Raw genomic sequence first — 23806 nt, 5'->3', positions numbered from 1 at the left:
CCTTTTTCACACTCATCTTCTCTACAAAGCCTTCCTTGACCCCACTCTCACACCCCTGACTCACTGACCATTCCCACCTTTATTTACCCGTGCATTCACTTATTCATTAATTTGCTGTCATTCAGAAATCTTGTATTCAGAAATGCCAGAAGCACTAACTTTCACATCTACCCCTCCTTATCTTTAGAAGACCCACAGGGCCTCCCAGACTGAGCACGGTGCAAGACTTCAGTCTCTGAGCCTCTGGCCTGGGGCCCCACCACTGGCACAATTGGCTTGCACACTTCTGTAGCAAGAAGGACAGACGGGGGAATCTTGGAATTATGAACTGACTTCAAACCAATTGTTTTATTTCACAATCTAAGATCTTGGCTCAAAGTGTAGTGGGGACTTTCTCTGACATCTGCCCTGGCTTGAGTGAGGTGAGTTGACCTTTCTTGGGGTTTTCTGGAGATGTCAGGTCAGGTCCCTTGCAGCAGGCTCAAGAAGGGGAGAGCTGTGCCACTGACTCTCCGGCATTATTACTCAAGCAGCCTAGCCTATTGTTGCAACAGATGAGGTTCAGACTCAATTCAACCAGTTCTGATAACCCTCCAGTGACTCAACTTCCTAAATGACCCGCAAACAGGAACTTTGTATCTTCAGACAACTGTAGGGTTTCCACATCCCTCTTGAGTGAGCTCCCTTTGCCTTGTGCAGCAACCTCCACAGGAGCTGGACATATCCACCATCTGCCTCCATGAAGTCCCCTCTGATTGCTCTTGGCAACCACAGCAAGTACTCAGCACATGAAATCTCTTTAGCCTTAGAATCCAGAACTGCAGGCTAACTCCAAGGAGCTGAACTGCATCCCCTGGTTTTTAATGGGTGGTGGCACCATCTTACCTTCATTCTCCCCTTTATTCATTCATTCACTTACACCCACTCATCCATTCATTCCCTCCTTCCAGTCAACATGGGAACAGCCCCGTCTTTACATTCACTGGGCATTTACTACCAGAAATTTTGCTACAACCATGAATGAGACAGACACAGTCCCTGCCTTCTTGGGGTTTATGGTCTAAGGAAGGGAAAAAGATATTAAATCATTGCCAGAAGAAGTATATAATTACAATTGTGTTAGTGCTGCAAAGTGTTAAGACGGGATTGTAATGGTTGCACTAAATCTATTTTTGAGATTTGGCTCTCTGGTATAATTCAGATTCATAAGTGTGCTTTAGCTTGGGAGTTTTTGAAAGCTTTCTTGGTCTCTGCTTGCTGTACATTTACTATGCATATCAGTTTGTGGGGACAGAGCCCCAGAGAGCAGTTTCCAGGCTCTCAGCCTCACATGGAAAGGTGCTGGCTCGGGTAGTAAATGGCCATCAACTGTGATTGCATGGCCATCAGCTGTGGCTAGTTGGCCGTCAGCTGTAACCCTTGAGCCATTGGCCACTAATGTAACTGCCGCGGCTGCGCTGGGGAGTGGAATCAAGTAGAGTCGTCGGTCGGTTGGCAGGAAAGCGGACAGCAGGTCGCACATCGTGTGAATCCAGCCTCCAGTGAGACTATAGTAGTGTGACTCCTGTACCTATGGCTCCGTGGGTGTTACTTTTGGCCTCACCATGTCCTGCGTTCTTATGTGGGGAGCGGGAGCAGAGACCCCACAGGCTGCCCCGCGTGACAAACGGCACAGCGAGCAGGGTCTCCTGCGTGACACAATTTCAATGTTTCTATTTACTAGGGCCCATTGCAGGCCCTGTGATTTGGGGGAGATTTTGCACCTGTATGGGATCCACTCTCCTGGCTCCAACTTAAATCTACGTAACATGTGCAAAGGTTGCCATAACCAGCTTAACTGCACCTTCCTGCATCCCTAACCAGCTTAACCGCACCTACGGGTCCAAGAAATTTACATCCTGATTAGAAAATATAAAACTTGAGACCAAACAAAGCAGTTTCCAGCAGACTCTGCCCAGCCCACCCTCCTCTTACTTTAATAAATCTTCTATATTTCTATCTGACTCATGAATTCTTTCATGGCCTGCAAGCGAGCACACACAACACAAACGAGAAGAGCAGAGGGGGGAAGGTGGGTGGCAAGTCAGGAAGGCCACACAAATCAGGTGGTAATTAAGTGGAGACCTGGAGGGTGCCAAGGCCAGGCCAATGTGTGTTGTGTGTGGTGGTGCTACAGGTGGAGGTAGGGATGTGTGAGGGGTAGGGATGTGTCAAGGCATCGAGCAAGGTCGTCCCAAGGGACAGGGTGTCCACCCACTCTGAGGGCCAACGTGGCTGCAGAGCTCAGTAGAGAGGGGAAGAAGCGCCAGCAGGGTGCTGACTCCGCAGGCTCATTGCGGACTCGGGCTTTGACCCATCGTGCGGCACTGAACCCTATCACACTAGCCCGTCCAGCCCTGTGTCTGGGTCCAGCCACCCAGGGTCACTTAGGGGTGGCCTGGTGGCCCCTCAATGACTACTGGCTCTTCCGCGGCGGAGGCCGGCCGGCTCCTGAGAATTTGGCCGACGCGGCTGCCCCTCCCAGGTGTGACTGACAGAGGCCAGCGATCCAGAACCAGCAGGGCGAATCCGAGATACGCCCTTCCACAGGGGGGGGTCGGGGCGGGGTTACGATGTGGGGCCGAATGGCCTGGAAGGATCAACGACTTGCAGAGCTGCCCCCCACTTCCCCGGCGTGCTAGAGCGGCCGCGGGCCCGAGGGCCGGAAAGGCGATGACGCACTTCTGGCCCTGCAGGCTCCGCTGTGGCTTCTCTGAGCAGGCACCGTGGAGCTGACCTCCGTGCGGAGGCGCTCTCAGCCCGTGGGTTCGTGGGGCTTCGCGCGCGAAGGCGCTGTGTGTCTGTCAGTTCGTCTGCGGAGCAATCATGAGGGAGTGGGGCTGGGGCTGCAGGAGGACTTGCAGAGGGGACTGCCTCCTTCCCTCCCAGCGCGCTTGTTTCCCACGCGCGCTCTGTGCGAAGCCCCCTCTTTGGCCCATACTAACGGGAGTTCTCATCTCGTAAGCCCCGCAGAAGCATCGTTTCAGTGCCCTTTCCCATCTCATTTGCACATTCCATGGTGAGTGGGTGGTGGGCTGAGTTCTCTAGACAGAGCTCAAACGGGTCTCTGGCCTTGTCCTGTCTCGTGTCTTCTCAAGCCACATGTGGTCCAGAATTTTGAGTAACTGGGCACCGATCAGAGGGTTCTGTTTACGTGTAGTGGTTCCTGTATTGGGGTTCTCCGCTGGGGGGGGGGGGGTCTCCAGTCCGACTGCACCTCCCGCCCAGCCACCCAGTCTTGGTTGCCCTTTGTTTCAATTCAAGATGATATTGACTGCTCCCCCCGTGGTTGCCACTTCTAACCCACTGCTTCACCCCGAGAATGCAACAGCAGTACCGTTGAAATGGAGACGCAGGAGAGAAATTATTTCACTCTGCCTTTAGAGCGGGCAATAGTCTCATTTTACTTAGGGATGAGCTTATTTATGGCTCCTTTCCTTTTCTAGCTTTCAAGGTTCCTTCTTTTTTTCCAGGAATGGAAGGAAACTCCTCCATGCAACTGGGTTCTTGGCAGCCTGGCCCCAGGTTAACCATCTGATTTCTAATCAGCATCACATATACCCAAGCTAACCTAAAAATAAAAAGCCAAGTGAGAGATAGCAAGTGTTTATGTGAGATCAAAGAATAGCTATGCAGGCAGAAACCAAAATAATGTTCCACTTACGGGGTGTAGGCAAGGGTTTCTTATAAGAAAGGGAAGGGTAATAATTGTGTGAATAGAAGAGACTGAATGTATTATACAAATGGGTAATGGCCAAACCATATAGAAAAATAGAACTCTGACCCACAATCTTCATCAACCAGTCCAGGAAGGCAATCCATATCTGCAGTAACCAGTCCGAGAAGTCAAACTACTATCTGTAGCCATCAGTGCAGGAAACCAAAATAACCCTATGGCCTCCAACAGCCAGAACCTGATTAATATGCTCCCTCAGCCAATCACATAAGATGCTTTGCTTCTAGCTCTTGGCCTTCCCCTTGCCAACAATCTCCAATCAGAACAACCTGAAGCCTTCCCTTTTTTCTACTATAAAGCTTTCCCACTTCTCTGCCTGACCTGGAGTCTCTCCAAACGCAAGTGACCATGGCGACTTTCTTGTTATAAGGTTAGAATAAATAGCCTTTGCTTGTTCTCATTTGGGTGGTCTTCATTTATTTTCATAATTCTGTTTAAAAGTTTAACTTCCTGACACGCTGTGTGATGCTAGGTAAGCCATTTCCTCTCTTTAGGCCTTACTTTCTTCAACTGAAAAACTGGTTCAACATTTATTCATTATTTTCTTCCACAAATATTTCTTGGCACTTAAAGAAATTGGGCCCTAAGAGGTGCTAGACATTGGGTGAATGTTAGAGGCACAAAGATGACCCATATCAAGGCAGTAATCTGCTTTCTGTAGTAAAGAGAGGCAGATACATGAGCAGGAATAGACAAGTGAAGTGTGTGCTGCCTTATATCAGCATCCATCCTACAAAGGTGCCGCAGAGTGAAGAGTGGTCAGTGGGAAAAGGGACGGGAAAGGATTCCCAGAGGAAGCCTCCTTCCCCACCACCCAGTCCCCTCTCATCCCCCACCCCTGCAGCGGCGCTCGGGGGCAGTCGGTGTCTCGGGGAGAACTGGACCACTCTCCCTTCGGTCTTTTGCTGGGGAGAAAGGAGGACCACAGAGACGCGGCGCCCTCCACCGTCCTAGAGAAGCCAGAGTGGCACGAATGCTGCAGCCTCTACCTCTCCGGTGCGGAGCTCTGGCCCGCACAGAGAATGGGAGCTACGGGGAGAGCTGGCCGGGCTGGCCGGACTCCCGGGCACGCGGCCGCTATGCCAGGCCTGCCCGGCTCCGGAGCGTCCCTTCCCGACCCTTGGCAGCCCCCGGGCGGGCCCGGCGCACGCTCACTTCCCCGGTGGGCGGCCCGGGCCATGGCGAGCCGGGTCCGCATCGGCCTTGCACTCGAGCTGCTGTCGGGACAGCCCGCGCCTGCCCGGACGCACCTGGTGAGTGCGGGGCCGGCGCCGTGAAGCTAACTCTGCCCTGGGCTCTGCGCCCGGATAAGGGGCGGAAAGGGGGCAGTACCGCGACCGGGGAATTGGGGTCCAGCCCAGAGTGGAGGGCCCGGAGGAACAGGCAGGGGGCAGAGTGGATTCGACACCCCTCAGACTTGCGCGCGCAGGGGAAGCACAAGTGCAACTAGCGGCATAGGCGTGAGCCAGGTGCTGGGGCAGAGGTGTTCACAGCCCTATGCGCGGCGACGAATGTCCAGAATTTCCATGACGCTGCTTTTACAGAGCTCGTTATATTTGAGGTGGGTCTCGAGGTGAACGTGAGTGTGCAGGCGCACGAGGGAGGAACTGGATCTTCGGGAAGGGGGAGCTGCGTGTGCACGGGCACAGATCTAGGCAAAAGCAGGGTTTGGGTTCCTAAGAGGATGGTGGCTCGGGAGGTGCTCCCAGGCAGGCAAGCGGGGTCCCTGAATAGTGAATGACATTGTTTGCCCTGCAGAGGGTGTGGACTTTTTAGGGAGGCGAAGGTGAGCCAGCCAAAGCCTTTGAGCCCTGGCGTGCACGGAAGTCCCTGTGGGCCTTATCGGGCCAGGACTGATAGGAAATGGACCGGTTGGGTGACCCCATAGCATGGAGACTGCCATCCTGAATGAGGCAGCGGTTGGGAATTATAAGAAGTCGAAGGAGTCTTGATGGCTGTAAGTTAGCACTGTTTGTGTTTCTTAAAAAGGAGGGTGAGAGAGAAGGGAAAGGAAAGGCGCAGGAGCTCCGGCTCCCGAAAATAAAGAAGAAGGGGGCATTGAGACGAGGATGTAGGGAAGAAAAAGAAGGGTGGGATGTTTTAGAGAGTGTTGGGTGGGGGAGTGCAGGCAATAAAGTCAGTGTTTGGGTCTGTCCTTTGAGTACAGTTTCCAGGGCAACCCTAGTGTTCTGAGGAGCCCTTCCTTAGCTGCTTCCTAGGCTGGTGTCTGACTTGGACAAAGGGCCCTACGTTGGGGCCAATGGGATGGCAGGAGCGAGCACAGAAGCCAGTGTGGCGTAGTAGGTAAGAGCCAGAGACTCAGGCTCAGTTTGGTATCTTTGGGGGAAGTTAATCTCTGAGCCTCGGTTTTCTCCTCTATAAAATGGGTGTATATACATGTTACACAAAGTAATATGTAAAGTGCTTGGCACAAGCTCAATAAATGGTAGTTTTTCTGAAGGAGGATACATTGTGGAGAAAGGATGACACCTAGAATGTAGATAGCTGTCTCGGGCGGAGGGATGAAAAAGGAAAACTTGCGGAGACTCATGAAAAGGATGAGAGGACGTTTGCTGAAGAGATGAAGAGACATGAGAAAGTTGATGGCTGATCTTTTTTATCTTTGGAAGTAGGGGGCAGAAATCTGCTGATAGTTCCTTGAGACATTCAGAATCCAGAAACTCAACCAGTACCTTCCTGCCTCCCCTGTGCTTCTTAGTGCCTGGTCTACCGCTTACTCCAGGCCTGGGTCCTGGGATTGTCCTAGGGCATTTAAACACATGTTGTTTCAGGAGTCAGTGACCTTTGAAGATGTGGCCATCTACTTCGCTGAGAACGAATGGACTGGCCTGACGCCTGCACAGAGGGCCCTATACAGGGATGTGATGCTGGAGAATTATGGGGCTGTGGCTTCCCTGGGTAAGGCTCTTTCCCTTTGGACTCCACCTCTGCCCTTCAGACTTTCCTCACTCCTTCCTCAGAGGCTCAGGAGTTTTCGAGAGCCCTTGGTTGAGTGGCAACTTCAGCAACTGGGTCTTAATGACCCAGCCTCAGTGATTGCTGGGAAGTGGGAAATCTCAATTCAGGCCTCACACAGGACCTCCTTGTCCCAGGGTGAGGGCTGCCCATCTCCGAACCCCTGTGCTGTGGGTACTGTGGGAAGAGCAGATTCCTGGTGCCCCCCTCAGCCCTCAGTTCCCCATCCCGTCAGTTTGGGAGACCTGGCCCAATACCATCCATGGTCAAGCAGATGTCTGAACTTGAGAGCTCTAAGAGGTAGAGAATGAGAACAATTCCTCACTGCGTGAGATGGTCCATTTGCTCACTCAAGCTGTTGTTGAGCACCTCCTCCTACTCCATCTTTCCTGAGCTTTGCAAGCCTCTGGCCCCTCTCCCCGGGGTCTCCTGCCCCTTTCCCTGAACTTGCGTTTCTTGTTCTTCCTAGTAATTTCCCTTCTTTCCCCTCCTGCCCCTGACCTGGAAACACAGTTCTGGGAGGAGCCCTGGGATTGCTCTGTCACCCCACTCACATGCCTGTCCCATTTCCTTCCCTTCAAGCAGCATTTCCATTTCCCAAACCGGCCCTGATTTCCCAGCTGGAACGAGGGGAGGCACCCTGGAGCTCGGCTCCTCAGGGAGCTCTGGATGGAGAGGGCCCGAGGGACATCTCAGGTGAGTGAGGACACATGTCAGTCATGGAGCAGTTCCCTTGTCTTGATCTTTGCATTGTAATAGGATGTGTTCTCTTAATTTAGTGTTGTGGACACCGTTGGGATTCCTTCTTGTCCTCTGTGTTCTCATGGTTTTCCGTCTTATTTTATCCATCCTGGTTCCTCTGGCTGCCATCTTCATTCACTTGTTTTACCTCTTGCCCATCTCGTCAGTTCTTATCATGGCCACCATTTATCTTTACTCCTTGACTTTTCTGTTTACTCTCTGATCTGAGGTGGCCTTTCTGCTTTCCTGGCGTGTTTATAGTCTTCCAGCAGAAGATTCCAACTGCCCTTTGGGGATAGCACGGCCATCTTTATCATTAGAAATCAAGAAGTTTCAATAACCCTGAACCTCATAGTTCCTATTCCTCAGCGATTTCTGGTGGGGAAAGCCCTGGCATTCCTTCAGGCCCAGCACAGGGCTTTCCTGCTCCTAATTTCCTAAAGAGAACTGTGTCCCCTTATTGCTTCACTGGCCCCATCCTATCTTCTTCCCACAACGGCTCTTTTGTGACCCAGTAAGACTTGAACTCTGCCCCCAACTTCTCTATTCTCATAGCTCCTTGCTGTCTCTGTCAGTCTTTCCATGTTGGAAAACTCCTGATTGCAAGTAACAACCCATTTCAAACAGGCGTAAACAGTAAAGAGGAACTAATTTGTTTCATGTAACTGGGAAGTCCTTAGGTAAAGTGGGCTGAAGTAGTTTGATCAGAATTTCAATCTCTGCTCTGCTCTGTCTCCTTGTATGTCGGCTTTTTGTACAGTCTGGCTCCTCTCATGGTTGTCAGGTGATTGGTAGGTGTGAATCATACCTACGGGGAGAAACAGACTATAACCATTGCTAATCAGAGTCCTGAGTATTGCTCCCAGTTGGGCTCACTCCCGCCCACAGGGCATGGCTGTGCCAGAGTGGAGGAGGGACATAGGGAGATAAGTAGTGTCCTCCACATTCTTTCAGGATCTCGGTACTTACTCTCTCAGCCGCCCAAGGGAGTTTCCCATCGCTGCTTTAGGCAGAAAGCCAACAGTCGTGATTCCTTAAGCAAAACCCTAACTCCGTGACCTGCGGCAGACCTCCTTGGGGCACAGGTTCCTACTCGAAGGCCACTTTTGTCTCAGAGAAGAGAACACTCAGGGGATGCATGGTCCTTGGTTTTAGCCGCATAAAATGTCATCAATTGGAAGGTGTAGAGTTGATTTGTTTCTTAGGAGGCTTCAGATGGGAGTTACAGAGACAGATCTTAGTTACGCCCGAAAAATAAGGGACCTTTGTGATTAGAAGTGTCTGTTGTTAGAGTAAGAAGTGACTTCTGGAAATGGCTGAGTGAGGCTGTGAGGCCATTTCTTATGGATGCTATAGAGAGACCCATCACTGATCCTTTGTGGAAAGAGAAGGCAATAGATAGATGGATAGGAAGGAAGGAAATTAAGACATTGTGGTTTCCCGACATAGTCCCAGGAATAGGTCTTTGCAAGTCTATCCTATCCTGATTCTTTCCTAGGAACTGGCTGTCACCTCCTAGGGGCAGGTGCTGAAGACACCTTAGTTTTTCCTGTTTCCTCCTGACATTTTAAAATAAGCAATATGCTTTCATATTTTGGGGAACTAATGGAATCACAACTTCCCTGTACCTCAGTTTCCTATCCTTTACGTTCTTATCCCAAGTTTCCGGTCATCTTTGTTACCAGTCTTTCCACCCACCTTCATTCTCTTCTGACAGCTTCCATCTCTGCTCCTTTCCTAATGGGTCTCACTCCTACTGAGCCGCCGTATTTATATCGTGACCTGGCAGGCTGTCCATTTCTTCTTTTCTTTTCTTTTCTTTTCTTTTCTTTTCTTTTCTTTTCTTTTCTTTTCTTTTCTTTTCTTTTCTTTTCTTTTCTTTTCTGTTCTTTTCTGTTCTTTTCTTTCTTTTCTTTTCCTCTTCTCTTCTCTTCTCTTCTCTTCTCTTCTCTTCTCTTCTCTTCTCTTCTCTTCTCTTCTCTTCTCTTCTCTTCTCTTTCCTCATTTCTATTTTCTATTTTCTCTTTCTTTTTTGTTGTGCCCTTCTGTGCCCCACGTCAGAGGCTTGTCTCAGTGTTCCCCTCCTGCCACGGGGCAGGAGGCTTGCTCCTGTACACAGTGCTCCCCTAATGACGCGGGGCCCCACATGGAGACCCCTTCCTGCCATGGGATCCACGGTGGGAGGCTTGCCCCGGACCCGGTGGTCCCCTAATGCAGCGGGCCCTGCAGAATCATAAGGCTCACACCATACACAGTGTTCCCCTAATGATGCCAGGCTGCGCGTCTGGAGGCTCGTCACCTTGCACGGTGTTCCCCTCCTGCTGCTGAGATCCTGCCTCCTGGGATCTCCCGTCTTCAGCAGGTGGGAGAGCCATTGAACTAGTAAATGAGAGCGAAATTAGCACTTTTCTCCCAGCCACATATTTTCCTGTCTTTTCTTTGTAAAAGGTCAAAAATCCATTTTTACCATTTATGTTGTAAGTAAAAGACCCTCTAAAAATGCCCAAACCAACCAATTAATCAAGAGCTAACTTAAACCTCTAGGGCCCAGCTTTCATCTGGATAGGCTCAATTAATTAAATTTGGTATATGTTGGGTCTTAGACTCAGACTGAACAGAGGGCTTACTCATCTGGCTGCTATGGTTAACCAATACTTTAAAATTGTATTTTACTCATTGTGTTAATTGCTAGGGATGAAAAACAAGTAATATATGACCCCTATCCAAGAAGGGCTCACAGTCTAATGGGACAGTATATGGAGGTGTATAATTACAGTAAAATGTGATGCTATAACAGAGGTGTGAATAAGACCCTATGGGAACAAAGAGGAGGCAGTCTGCCCAGCTCTGCCTGAAGTAGTTTAGGGAAGCTCTTTTCATGGCAGAGTTGGTGATTGGATTGTATGAGAACTACATTTCCTTTGGTGTTGGAAATTATGAGGAAGAGTCTTCTTGCTGCTCCCTGCCGTGTGTGACAAGCTCAGCTTCCCCAGGTGTATCACAAAGGATCCTTGATTTCTGACCGGGTCTTCTGCCCTGAATCCTGGCCTGTTCTTCTCATGTTATAAACTGGATTGACTACCTGGAAGGAATTCTGACTTGGCCTCGTTAGAATTCTGTTTTGATTAAGCACCAGAGGTGCCATGCTAGAGAAAAACTTTGTTAAACCTTCCACCTGCTTGAACATTAGAGAATACATAATGGTGATGTTTATTATCTTCATGCTAGAGGATTAGATTTGGTTCAACTTTCCTGAGAGCAGCCCTCCCGCCATGCTTGGTCTGGCGCTGGGAATCACAGCCCCCAGGAACTCTCTGTCTGGTTTCTGCCTTTTGCTTTTGGTGGCTTTCTGTGTGTTAGCTCTGTTTTGCCATTTCAGCTAGGTCAGGGCCATTGAGACACGGATGGCACTTGGAGAGACATGGATATAATACCACTTGGTGACCTCTGATGACATTTGCAGCTCTGCTTTCTTCTTTCAGAGGGTGTATTGAAGAGTGAGAAAGAAGATTTTATTCTGAAGGAGGAGATTTTTGAGGAGCCACAGGATCACATGGTGCTATCACGTGGACCCCGCTGGTGTCGCTCCCGGGAATTCTGGTTTGGAAAAACTTGTGAAGAGGAGAAACGCAGGTTAGGGAGATGCCCTGACTACCCCAATGGGGGAAGTGTGGAGAACACTACCAATGATATTATACAAGTCATTGTCAAAGATGAGATGATCTCAGTAGAAGAGAGTTCAGAAAACACTGATGTTAACACACACCTTGTTATACATCAGAACATTCTAAGTGAGCGGGTATTCTGTATGTGTGAAGAATGTGGCAGGTGTTTTGATCAAAACGAGGACTTTGATCAACATCAGAGAATTCATAATGGAGAGCATGTCTATGAATGTAAGGAATGCGGGAAGATTTTCAGTTTTCGATCACACTGCGTGGCACATCAGAGAATTCACACTGGGGAGAAGCCCTATGCTTGTCAAGAATGTGCTAGAGCCTTCCTTCGGAAGTCAAACCTGATTCGGCACCAGAAAATACATACAGGAGAGAAACCCTTTAAATGTAAGGAATGTGGGAAGAGTTTAAGTCACAACACAAGCCTTACACAACACCAGCGGATCCACACTGGGGAGAAACCGTACACCTGTAAGGAATGTGGGAAAAGCTTTGCTCGGAGCACAGCCCTTCTTCGACATCAGAGAATCCACACTGGGGAGAAGCCTTACGAGTGTAAGGACTGTGGGAAGGGCTTCATGTGGAACTCGGATCTTGCTAAGCACCAGAAGGTCCACACCGGGGAGAAGCCTCATGAATGTACTGATTGTGGAAAAAGCTTCGTTTGCAAGGCACACCTTATCCGACATCAGAGAATCCATACTGGGGAAAGACCCTATAAATGTAGTGACTGTGGGAAAGACTTTAGTCAGAATTCTGTTTTGATTAAGCACCAGAGGTGCCATGCTAGAGAAAAACGCTGTTAAACCTTCCACCTGCTTGAACATTAGAGAATACATAATGGTGATGTTTATTATCTTCATGCTAGAGGATTCCCAGAGACAAAATGAGACGACTGTCCACATTTGCTATAACTCTAATAGCCAGTATTATCTTTCTCCTTCTCCTGAAAGATACCCCGTACTCTAGCAAGACTGGTCCCCCGTTCAACCACCCACATTCATACAGGGCAGCATTTAGTTGAGCACCTACTCTGTGTTAGCTACTGTGCTAACCATTTTACATACATTCTTGAATTTTTCTTACTCCTATTAAAGTAGATACTCTTATCCCCATTTTACAAATGAGAAATCTAAGGTTAAACAAGATTATACAATTCATTCAAGTTAGTAAGTTACAGAGTTGAGATTGGAACCAGGCCTGTCACACTCCAGAGTCTACTATTCTTTATTTGAGCGCATTTCTACTTCTATCCATTTTTATTTGCTCAAGTTTCCCTTCCCTTCCTCCTCTAAGACCCAGCTCCTTCAACTGAGCAGACTTCTCTCCCTCTTCTAGTAATCAGTACTACCCAACTTGGTATTTAATTATGTGCTGTCTTACATTTTTCTAATAGTTTCCTGTCTGTTAGTCCAGCTAAATGGCTCCAGCTAAATGGCTCTTTGAGGACCAACACTGTATTTCTTTTGTTTTTCAAATGTTAAAAGTTACTTTTTTTTGACTAGATATAACATGCTCATGATAAGAAAATTGAAATAGTTCAAAAAAGTGTTCAGTGAAATGTAAATTTCCTTGTCACACATGTATTAATACTGCTTTCCTAAGTCCACCTCACTTAAAACCATATTTGATGTAAATGACATTGCAGTTACATTGCCAACTCCATGACCTTCTCTTCCTCAGAAGTTGTCCCTCTGAAGTCACCAAGGTAACTTAAGGAAAGTAGCAGAGGGTAGTCTGGGTTATGCAATCATGGAAGACCTGATTATAAGAGTATTCTTCAACTGGAAAAATGAAAAACAAATGTTTAAGTCTGTGAATGATTTGTGTTAAGTCTTTAAATGTTCTATGGAATTCACACTGAAGCCGTCTGGACCTGGGCTTTTATTTGTGGGAAATTTGCTCTTGCTAAAAACAAGTAGTTTTCTACTTTCTTAAGGTGGAAGACTAGGTTATTGATTTGAGATTTCTCTTTTTTTAAAATAGGCATTTGCAGTTATAAATTTTCCTCAAAGCACTTCTTTAGCTGCCTCCTATAAGTTTTGGTATGTTGTGTTTTCATCTTCATTCACCTCCATTTCTAACATCACTTAGGATTTCTTCATTGACCCACTGGTTATTTACTGAGGCTTGCTTTATAGCCTAGCTTTACGGTCTTTTCTGGAGAATATTCCATATTTGTTTGAGAAATGTATTCTGTTGTTGTTGAGTATAGTGTTCTATAGATGTTTGTTAGGTTTATAATATTGTTCAAGTCTTCCATTTCCTTTTTGATCTTCTGTCTAGTTCTGTTTATCATTGAAAGTTAGGTATTGAAGTCTCTATTATTGTTGTTTCCCTTTAATTCAGATGGTATTTGCTTCATGTATTTTGAGGCTCTTTTTGAAGGTACATATATGTGTTTACAATTGTTATCTGTTCCTGATGGATTGACCGTTCTATCATTATAGAATATCTCTTTACCTCTTTATCTTATATATTTTGTTTCAAAGTCTATTTTGTCTGATATTAGTGTGGCCCCTCAAGCTCTCTTATAGTTGTTGCTTTCATGGTACAGATGCTCCTGAACTTACAATGGCGTTATGTCCCAATCACCCATCATAAGTTGAAAATATCATAAGTTAAAAATGCATTTAGTACAGCTAATCTACCAAACTTCATAGCTTTGCCTAGTCTACCTTAAATGTGCTCTGAACACAAAATCCAAAAAACGCTGGCAACATAGTGCACTGTAGAGCATTGGTTGTTTACCCTGGTGACCATGTGGATGGCTGGGAGCTGTCGCTCATGGCCGCTGCCCAGCATCCCGAGAGAGCATCATACTGCATATTACTGGCCTGGGAAAGAACAACATACAAAATTTGAAGTATGGTTTCTACTGAATGCGTCTCACTTTCACACCATCATAAGGTCAAAAAATCATAAGTTGAACTATAATAAGTTAGGGGACCTTCTATGCAGTTGACCCTTGAACAATGTGGGAGTTAGGGGTACCAACCTCCTATGCAGTTGAAAATCCAAGTATAATTTAAGTCAGCTTTCTGCATATGCAGATTCCAACGGTGGGTTGAAAATACAATTGACCCTTGAACAACGTGGGTTTGAACTGTGCAGGTCCACTTATACATGGGCATATTAATCCGCTCAACTCTAGTCAGTCAGTAGCCCAGGAATCTGCATGCTTCTCAGAACATTCCAGGACCACATTTGGAGAAATACCAACCTGTAACCAGTCTGGCATGGCAAAGATTTGGTTATGTTATGATTCATGGGTTAAGTTATTTTGGTTGGTGGGTTAGATCTGTGTTCTCCTAATCCAATACTATGTTCTCTAACCATTTTATGTATATAATGTATATTTCCCAAGTAAATTAAAGCTTCCTGAGAGCATGAAAAATCTCATACTTTTCTCATTTATGCCGTTACATTTTATAAAAAGTTACTTGATTTTTTCTTGTTTTTTTTTTCTCTTGATTGATTAATGAGGTTTTCTCCTAACTTTATTCCTCCCAGTTCTTTCACCATTCCTTCCCTGCCCTAGTATCTGAGCCCTCTTTTACTTTCCCATCCCTTTATGTCCTCAGGCTTTGTACACCATCATACATTCCTTTATTACCCACAACCTTCCCTCATTGACCAGTCCTGCCCTTTTGGCCACCTTTTCATCTTGAACTCTTTTTAGATCTACAAACCCTGACAAATTTTCTTTTGCCTTTTGGGATTCAGGACTTTCCCTTGCCTTGTCTCATTCCCTACATGCTCTAAAGGCATTTTATAAGCATATAAAAGCTGTGTACTAGCAGCTTTTATGTGATTACCTTACTTGATGATTAACTCAGGCAAACTGGGGCCTGTAGGCAAAATCTGGCCCACCACACGTCTTTTTTTGTATAGCTTACAAGGTAAGTATGGTTGAAATTTTTTAATGGTTGAGAGAACTCAAAAGAAGACTACAACTTTGTAACACATGAAAATTGTATGAAATTCAAATTTTAGTGTTCATAAATAAAGTTTTATGGGAATACAGTCATGTTCATTCATTAAGTATTGTCTGTGGTGTGTTCATACTACAATAGTAGAGTTGAATACTTGCAATAGAGACCATATGACCTGAAGAGTCTAAATTATTTACTATATAGCCCTTTATAGGAAAAGTTTGCTAACCCCATTCCAGTTTCCTCTTGCATTGCTGAGAGGTGGTATGTTTTTCATATATTTCTTCTTATCAGGTGGAAACACATGGGCTTAGAATGAGCATTTGACCTCAAAACAAAATAATTCCCAATAAACACAAATCCTGTGGCATGGGAGCAGGTGAATAGCTGAGAGAGGGACCTGATTTTCAAGATTCTTGTGAGTTAGAGGGCAAGTTAGATAGGCATGCAGGAAATTTTGCAAGGGATGGAATGAATAAAAATGAGAGAGATTCTGTGAAGGAGGTAGTTAACAAAGAAAATTCCTGTAGCAAATAGAAGCCATCCACAAAAGAAATTAGAAAAAAAAATATTAGTGTGTGTTCTCAGCGTGAAACACATCTGCAACTATCAGGTGCATAGGTTTCCTATAAATGTGATGTGTGGGACAAACATTGCAGTCACAATTCAGACTTTTTTCAGCATCAGAAAAAACACACTGGAGAAAAGCCACATCAATGTCAGAAGTGTGGCAAAGCCTTTAGCCTTCGCTTCACTTTTGTTCAGCACCAAAGGATCCACAGTGGGAAACGACCGTGTGTGTGCGAACAGTGTGGCAAGGCGTGGAAGGGCAGCTCCCATGCACAGCAGCGCATTCACACTGGAGAGAAACCCGATCAGTGTGAGGAGTGTGGTGAAGCCTTCAGCCTCAGCTCTAGTTTATACATCACCACGGGATCCACAGTGGGGAGCGACCCTGTGTATGCAGAGTGTGGCAAGGCTTTTAGGTCCAGCTGCCACTGCTCTAAACACCAGTGAATCCACACTGGGAGGAGGCTCCATGAGTGTAGGTACTTGGCAAAGCCTCTGTTTTTAAATCCACGCTGTGCCATTGGAGAGCGCACACTGGGGAGGAACCCTTTAAAGGCAAGGACTGTGGTAAGGCCTTCAGTGAGAAAAATACTTTTATTCGGTATCAGAGTATTCATAGTGGTGAGAAAGCGTGTCTGTAAAGAGGGTGGCAGAGCTTTTCATGTGAACTCACAGCTCATTTGCCACCAATTGCTATGCCCTGGAGAGAAACCCTACCGATGTAAAGAGTATGGGAAAAACTTCACTCGGAGCTCAAACCTTGTCCCGCATCAGAAAATTCACTCAGGAGAGAAAGCCTATCAATCAACGTTTGCAATGTGGGAAGGCCTCAGGCAGAAAGGCAATGTGCTAATAGACATCACCAAACTTACCTTTGCAAGACAGATTTCAAAGCAAGTTCAGGATTGAAGCAGCACCGGGGGCTCCAGGAGAGCAGGAACCCCGCCAGAGGAGGATACAGTGAGCATAAGGATTGTGGGGAAACCTTTATGTGGAATTCAAATGTCATTCTCCATCAGAGTATTCCTTCCGGTGAGACACTTTTAAATGAAATTGCTGGTTCAGATCCCCCAAGTGCAGGTTATTAGGCCCTCCCCTTCTTGGCCTGGTCCTACTAATCTAGCCCTACATCCTGCTTCTCCCCAGAAGACCCGCACTGCTCCAGCGTTTCTTTCTCCCCGCTCTCTACACCACACCCACTCTCACTTCTTACCTCACAGCCCACACCCACTCTCACTTCTTACCTCACAGCCCACACCCACTCTCACTTCTTACCTCACAGCCCTTGCTCTTTCTGCTTCGTCAGCGGCCCTGCCCTCTTCTCTCTCCCTTTCTTTGGTCTTTCCTGGACTTAAATAGGCCCTTTGAAGTTTGCAACTTTGATAGTGCCTTTTGCACTCTTGCATGTACCTTCTGCCATCTTGAATCGTGACCTTTTCTGTAGATGGCCTCAATACAACTTGCCGCTCAATTAACGTATTTTGCAGTGCATAATGCACACTTTTTTGCCCAAATTTGTGAGGGAAAAATAAGGATGTGCATTATACACAGGTAGTACTAATTCCGTTTCCCTGAAAGTTTGGGCCAAAAACATGGGTGCGCATTATACAGAGAGCACTTTACACCTGGCAAAATACAGTATATCCTTGGTTTTTTTACCCCCTGTAGTGGATTCAGATTTTTATTTTTAACTGTTGCAGCGAAGTTGTCATTTCTCAAGGACAGGAATCACATGACTAAATGGAAGTTTAGATATAGTTCCACTGGAAATGAATGTATAGCACGGACATTTGAGTGTAGATTTTAGCAATGGTAGAAAGGAGCAATCTCACTTAACTCAGGAAGGGAGAGACATAAATAGAAACTGAAGGTACTGCTCTAAGAAATGGACCTTGTAGGGAGCGGTTTCTGCCTGGACCTTACAGGAGAATGTAAATGGGAACTGGTCCTCGGTTATCCTTCTTCAAGGGATGATTTCATCAGGGCTTCCCCCCACAGCTGTACACCGGGCATCGACTTCATTTGACATTTTGGAGGAAACCGATCTAATAAACAAAAAATCAGTTTGTTATTTTCCCATCTGGTACATCTTTTTTGGGTCCAAATGATTATTTGCTATCTAGTTTCCATCTGTCTGTCTGTCTCTGCCTCTCTCTCCGTCCCTCTATAATGGGGTAGAATAGCCTCATTATGAAAAACCTCATTAGAGGTTGGCTGCTTCTAGATGGCATTTTCAGGAGATAGGGTGATAGATTATCTCCCTTCTCTTGTTTCCCCTTGTTTGTACCTTGCAAATGTTATTCTCTTTTGTTGTAACCAAAAGTTATGCTTAGTTGGAAGCTGTGTTTTAAAAACAATACAAATGAGCCAGATGTTGACGACTAGGACAGTTTGGATGCCTTGGCAATGTCAAATTGCTATACACATTTTAAAACATTTTCAATTTCCGCACTCATAGGACTGTAAGAAACAGTTCACAGGTGGCCACCAGTCCCCAAACTGGCCTTTGAGTTGCAGGGCATGAGACTGTATCTTTATGGACCAAATCAGGAGCCTGCAGTTTAGTGGATTGAGCAATAAAGGAGAATTGATAAGTCCTATGGTCAGAGTACCTTAGCGTGAAAGGCACTGCTTTGTCTGGGATCTCGGGGGCTAAGGAGAACTCCATTAGGTCCTAGAGAGAGAACTAGTCTGATTAGATAAGCGTATCCTGCGTTAGGAGCTGGGCTATAGTGTAAAACTTTCAGAGGCATGACTGGAACTGTCAGGAATTCTTGCCTAAGACCTGTGCTGATTGAGATTGTGTAATTGTGTTTTAGTTCAGCTGTGTAACTTTTGTCTCCCAGATTGCGACACTGCAGTAAAGATATGCTCTTAAATGAACTCTGAGTGTGAAGGGGAGCTGTGAAGAATGGCTACTTTAGAGAGTGAGTCAAGGCATAGGTGGCTGGAATCAGGCTTAGAGACCTACAGTTTGGGAGCTCTCCTGCAGTGTCCTGTGTGAAATCTCAGCTGTCCATTTGTGACGGCATCAACAACTCTGCCTGCCACTGGCAGCATGAGTGTCCTTGTGGGGTGGATAGTTCTGTAGTGCAGAACAGGCAAAGGTGAGATAGGAGGGCATGCTTAGAGAATGCTCAGAGCAAGAGCATCCTGTGAAGTGACTCCATGTCTTGTCTTGGAAGTTTACTGCTCATGAACATGGAAGTCAACAGGTACATCCTATGCTGCTACCGGATGTGGAACCGAGTGGCAGGAAAGACCATCTCCTTTCCCTGCCATGACTCAGCCGTGACTCAGTGGGCTGTTTTTAAGCCACTAAGTTTGTGATAATTTGTTATGGCAGTGATACAAAACTATTATAGGTGTCTCTTAAAAATTTAATTTGATAATTATGTAGAAAAACAATTGATATTTTTATGTTGAGTTTATAACCATCTATCTTACTAAACTACTAATTCCAATAATTTATACGTCAATTACTTTAGACTACTCATCTACAAATAATCACAGTTTTATTTTTGTCTTTCTAATCCTCATACTTCTAATTTGCTTTTCTTGCCTTATTGCACTAACTGAACCTCTGATACCTTGTTGAACAGCAGTGATAAAAGTGGGCATTGTTGCCTCATTCCCAATCTCAATTTCATCATTAATTTGATCTTTAAAGTTTTGTAGATAGTCTTTATAAGATGAAGGGCGATCCCTTTGTTTTTAATTTTAATAAGTTTCTTTCCCTTAATTTGTAATTAAGAAATAGAAGAAGTTTGAATTTTATCAAATGCTTTTCTAAGTCTACTGAGATGATCATGTGATTTTTCTCCTTTAATCTGTTAATGTGGCCAATTACATTGATTGATTTGTTATGTTAAATCAACCATGTATTCTTGATATAGACTCATTTTTGTCATGATACAGTAGCTTCCCTTACACTTTTTTACCTATTGCTGTATTTGATTTACTAATATTTTATGTAGGATTTTTGACATCAATATTTATGAATGAAATTGGATTGTAAATTTTCTTCTTTTATACTGTTCTCATCAGGTTTTGCTATCAAGGTTGTGATACCCTCATACAATGAGTTGGAATCTACCTTTTCCTCCTATTCTCTGGAATACTTACTGTGAAATTGATTGTTTGTTCTGTATTTATTTGGTAGAACCCTTATTGAAGGCATGTAGGCCTGGAGGTTTCTTTGTAGGAAGATTTTTTTATTTCACATCAGATGGGTAATGTGCCGATATCATAACAAGGTTTGAGGGAGGCACATCTCACACAAGATTGTGAACACCCAATCATCACACTTATGAACTACAAACGGATCGTAGGAAGATTTTAATTACAGATTCAACCTATTTAGTAGGATTATTTCGGATTTTTTCCCCCTTTTCATTTTAGAGAGTTGTATTTTTTTGAAAAATTTCCCTTTTCCTGCTAAAATTTCACATTTACTGGTGTAAAGTTATTTATAATATCTTCTTATTTTTTTAATGATTGCATAATCTGTACTGATATCTTTTTCATTTATGATATAGGTCATTTATAACTTCTAATTTTTCTCCATCAGTCTCCTTAGAATTTAATAATTTTATTAGTTTTTTCAAAGGACCAACTTTTTAATCTTTTTTACTGTATGTTTGTTTTCTGTTTTATTAATTTCTACTCTTATTTTAAATATTTTCTTTCTTCTACCCTATGTTATTACTTTTTTTTTTTACTACATTAGCTAGTGCTTAACTCATTAGTTTTCCACCCTTTTATTACGCAATATATGAATTTATGTTTCCTTGTGTGCACTACTTTATCTTTTTATTCAGTTCAGAATATTTTCTAATTTAAAGTGTGGTATACTGTGTTTCCCCAAAAATAAGACCTAACCAGAAAATAAGCCCTAGCATGATTTTTCAGGATCCCCTGAACATAAGCCCTAATGTGTCTTTTGGAGCAAAAATTAATATAAGACCCGGTCTAATTTTCGGGGAAACATGGTATTCTTTGACCCATGAATTATTTAAAAGTATATTCCTTAATTTCCAAACACATGAGGATTTTCTAGTTATCCTCTGTTACTGATTTCTAGCATGATCGAGTAGTTGTCAAAGGATACACTCCATATGGTTTCAGCTCTTTGAAATATGTTGAGATTACACAATGGATGCTCCATTTGGGGAAATATTCCTTACTTTAAAAGAATATCCACTTTGTAATTGTTGGATGCAGTATTCTATACAGATCCATTAGACCAACTTTATTTTTGTATTCTTTAAGTCTTTTATACCTTCACTAATATTTGTCTGTTTGGCTAGTTATTGAGAGGTGTGTTTTAATATCTCGTACTGTACCTCTGGATCTGTCCATCTTTCCATCTTTGTTTGCTTAGTAAACTTTGAAGCTGTATTTCCAGGTGTGTGTAGGCTGGATGCGTAAAGGCAGGCATGTGTAATGTGTGGGTGGGTGGGCAGACCCTGTGCCACTGTCTGTGGTCCTGAAATACTGTGCTTCAGGTCCTTTTATTTTATTTTATTTCTTTTAACCTGGGGCAGTGGTACTTCCTTTTGACTCTTGCAGGGATTCTGAGACTGAGAGGGGAAAGCTGCAAGTGGAGGAGAAAGTAGAGAGAGGAGAAAGAGAAACAGAGGAGAGATCAGGAAGGCATAGCTGCCAAAGGATTCCCAGGGAGAAAGAAAAGAGGCTATTGTTTTGACAGTGTTTTCAAATATTCCCAGTTTCCAAGAAGGAAATTACTACTTTTGTGGAGAAAGTTCTTTTTTGTTCGTTTGTTTGTTTTTTTTAATTTTTTTCTTGGGGAATATTGGGGAACTGTAGTTTTCCAGGAATCATCAGCTCCAGGTCAAGTCGTTGTCTTCAATCTAGTTGTGGAGGACGCAGCTCATTGGCCCATGTGGGAATCGAACCGACGACCTTGGTGTTATGAGCACTGCACTCTAACCACTGAGCAACTGGCCGCCCCCAACTTTTGGGGGCAAAGTTTTGAGGACTTCGTACCATACCTCCACATGCTACCCTTGTGCAGGTGGGCCTTTTGTGTCCTTCAAACCCAACAGAAAGCATAGCGTCCTGATCTGCAAAGTCCACAGATGACCCTGATCCAACCCCACGCACATGGCTCTGTTCCCTTTGACTACAAGGCCACCCCTGTCCCCGTTGCCCACTCAGAGAGCTCCTCCCGCCCTAACCACTCAGCTGGCTCAGACGTCCTGGAAGCCTTAGCTCACTTACTCGGGCAGGTTTGCCTTCCTCCTGCAGGTGTCAAGAAAAATGGGCTCGTCCCTTTCTGGTAGCTCTAGTCAGTGCTCACGTCCATACTTTCCCCACTGGAGGGTCTTGTGGCCAGAGGACTGTGTTCTAGTCATCTTTGTCCCCCTAGCCCCTTACACAGTCCTTGGCACATAGGAGATACTTACTAAATGAATCCAGAAGTGAGGGAAATGATTTCTGCAATCAGTAGATACAATACATATTGGACAGTTCAATCACTTTAACACTAGTTTAGTCAGCAAATATTAAGTTCGTTCTCTGTGCCAAGCATCATGACAGGTGGCAACATCACACCTGTGAATAAGTCAGTCATGGCATCTTTCCTCCTATTACTCAGGAAAACACAAGAAGGTAGACAGCCATGGACAGTGGAAGTAAGGACTCTAGCAAGATACACTGTTTCATGAATCCCACCCACATGGAACAATCAGCTGGCAGTAAATAGGAGGGGAGTGGGGCTTGCTCAAGTCAAGGTCTATAAAATGCCTATGAAAGGGATTGTTGAATTAGCGCCTGTTACAAAGTGAGGAGGCTCTAGAGGCACAGTGGGCACATAGCCACCTGGTGAGGAACAGGCTGTGGGGTCAACTGTCCTTATGGCCCTGAGTTTGTCTTAGCTCTGTCTCCACCCTTGTGGAGCCAGGACATTATGTACAGTAGCTAGGAAAAACCCAGGGCTCAGTCAAGGCAGAGAGCAGCTTCCATATGAAACGTTGGCCACACGGTGGTGCTATTTACTTCTTCCCGTCCTCATTATTTAAAACGTTTTTCTCTTACACCCTTGATTCTGGGACCAGCCTGGATGGGTCCAATCCTGCCTGCCCGCCTTGAAGCTCAGGGCACTTCCTCCTTTGTATTCCTTCTGAGGAGCTCGCTGTCCATGAGTGGTAAGAACTATTCAGGATTACCTGAGTTCTCAGAATTCACCTTCAGATCTTAAATGATGAGGTCAGCTAAACAGGTCTCCTGACCTTGAGAAGAAGTGATTGGAAGTAGGAAGCACGTTGAGCTAATGGCTGCCCTTCATTCATTCTCTAGACTGCTGCTTGGATACAGGAACAAGGTAAGAAAATCATAGCTTCACTGAGGGTTCTATGAGCAAGGCCTTGGTGAGGGTGGAAGAGAAGAGAACGGTCGTTTCATGAGCACCTAGTAGGTGTTAAGCTCCTTACATTCATTGTCTCTTTAAAACTTGCTAACAAACTTCAAACAATACTTTTTTCACTCTCATCAAGTGTTCAAAGCCCACAGGGCTGAGTCTGATTCAAGGCTCAGCTGTGAGGTCCTGGGTGCTGCCTCTACTCCCAGCACCTCTGCAGGAAGGCCCTGTCCCCAAGCCCAGGCCTCGGGTCTGGGAGGTCCCCTGAGCTGGGGGACAAGAAGGTAGAAGGTCTTTCAAAGTCTCTTTGTTGTCGTACGTTTTGTACAGTAGGTGATCAGGTGGTATACTTAAGTAGCTTGTAAAGGCGTAATGCATATATATGGGGATATACTCAAAAACTTACTGCTGCTGAGCTGAATAATCAGAAAAATCTGGAGCCTGCTGGTATAGATTATGAGTCCTTTGAGGCTAGAGAACGTACGTGTTAATTTTTGTTTTACGTAGCTTTTTATTGAAGGTTAACATACAGACAGACAGGTGCACACATCACAAGTACTACAGCTCGATGCGTTTTCATCTGTGATTGGTACTGACACCAGTAGTAGCCAGATGGAGAAACAAAACACAGCAGCACCACAAAAGCCCCTCCTACCTCCTTCCCCGTCATCACCTTCCTTCTGGGCAACCACACACCTGAGTTCTAACAGCAGAAATTAGCATTGCCTGTTTGTGTACCTCAGATACGTGG

The 23806-nt window shown here is 45.2% G+C and overlaps 2 protein-coding genes and 1 non-coding gene across 10 annotated transcripts in view; 2 read left to right on the top strand and 1 right to left on the bottom strand.

Annotated features, from left to right (window-relative positions):
- Nucleotides 1–3343: 3343 nt before the first annotated feature.
- On the top strand, nucleotides 3344–14566 carry ZNF662 (zinc finger protein 662). Of its 4 annotated transcripts, none has more exons than XM_019727507.3 (4): nucleotides 4457–5028; nucleotides 6568–6694; nucleotides 7334–7447; nucleotides 10975–14566. In XM_019727507.3, the coding sequence occupies exons 1-4, from the start codon at nucleotides 4798–4800 to the stop codon at nucleotides 11973–11975; spliced, it is 1473 nt and encodes a 490-aa protein (XP_019583066.3). In that variant the 5' UTR covers nucleotides 4457–4797; the 3' UTR covers nucleotides 11976–14566. The 4 variants fall into 4 exon arrangements, with proteins under 4 accessions (XP_074168642.2, XP_019583066.3, XP_088654354.1 ...); XM_019727508.3 differs by having other exon boundaries at nucleotides 4461–5028; nucleotides 7337–7447; XM_088798228.1 differs by lacking the exon at nucleotides 7334–7447.
- Nucleotides 14567–19896: 5330 nt separating this feature from the next.
- On the bottom strand, nucleotides 19897–20000 carry LOC141567375 (small nucleolar RNA U13). Its single transcript, XR_012489970.2, has one exon. It is a non-coding gene; the product is annotated as a small nucleolar RNA U13 (small nucleolar RNA).
- Nucleotides 20001–22767: 2767 nt separating this feature from the next.
- GASK1A (golgi associated kinase 1A) overlaps nucleotides 22768–23806 on the top strand; it is a 49681-nt gene continuing 48642 nt past the window's right edge. For 2 of the 5 annotated variants that reach the window (XR_016021265.1, XR_016021264.1), the window contains exon 1: nucleotides 22768–23019. Coding sequence is in view for 2 of the 5 variants with exons in the window: in XM_088798225.1 (XP_088654351.1) it covers nucleotides 22969–23019 (51 nt within the window). In the remaining 3 variants the exon portion in view is untranslated. The remainder of the gene's footprint in view (nucleotides 23020–23806) is intronic. The other 3 variants (XR_016021263.1, XM_088798225.1, XM_019727503.3) reach the window with 3 other exon arrangements.

This window comes from Rhinolophus sinicus, chromosome 5, assembly GCF_057876585.1.
Source record: "Rhinolophus sinicus isolate RSI-liver-muscle chromosome 5, RSI-T2T, whole genome shotgun sequence".
In the NCBI taxonomy this organism is placed as follows: Eukaryota; Metazoa; Chordata; class Mammalia; order Chiroptera; family Rhinolophidae; genus Rhinolophus; species Rhinolophus sinicus.
This window is presented reverse-complemented; position numbering and strand designations above follow the sequence as displayed.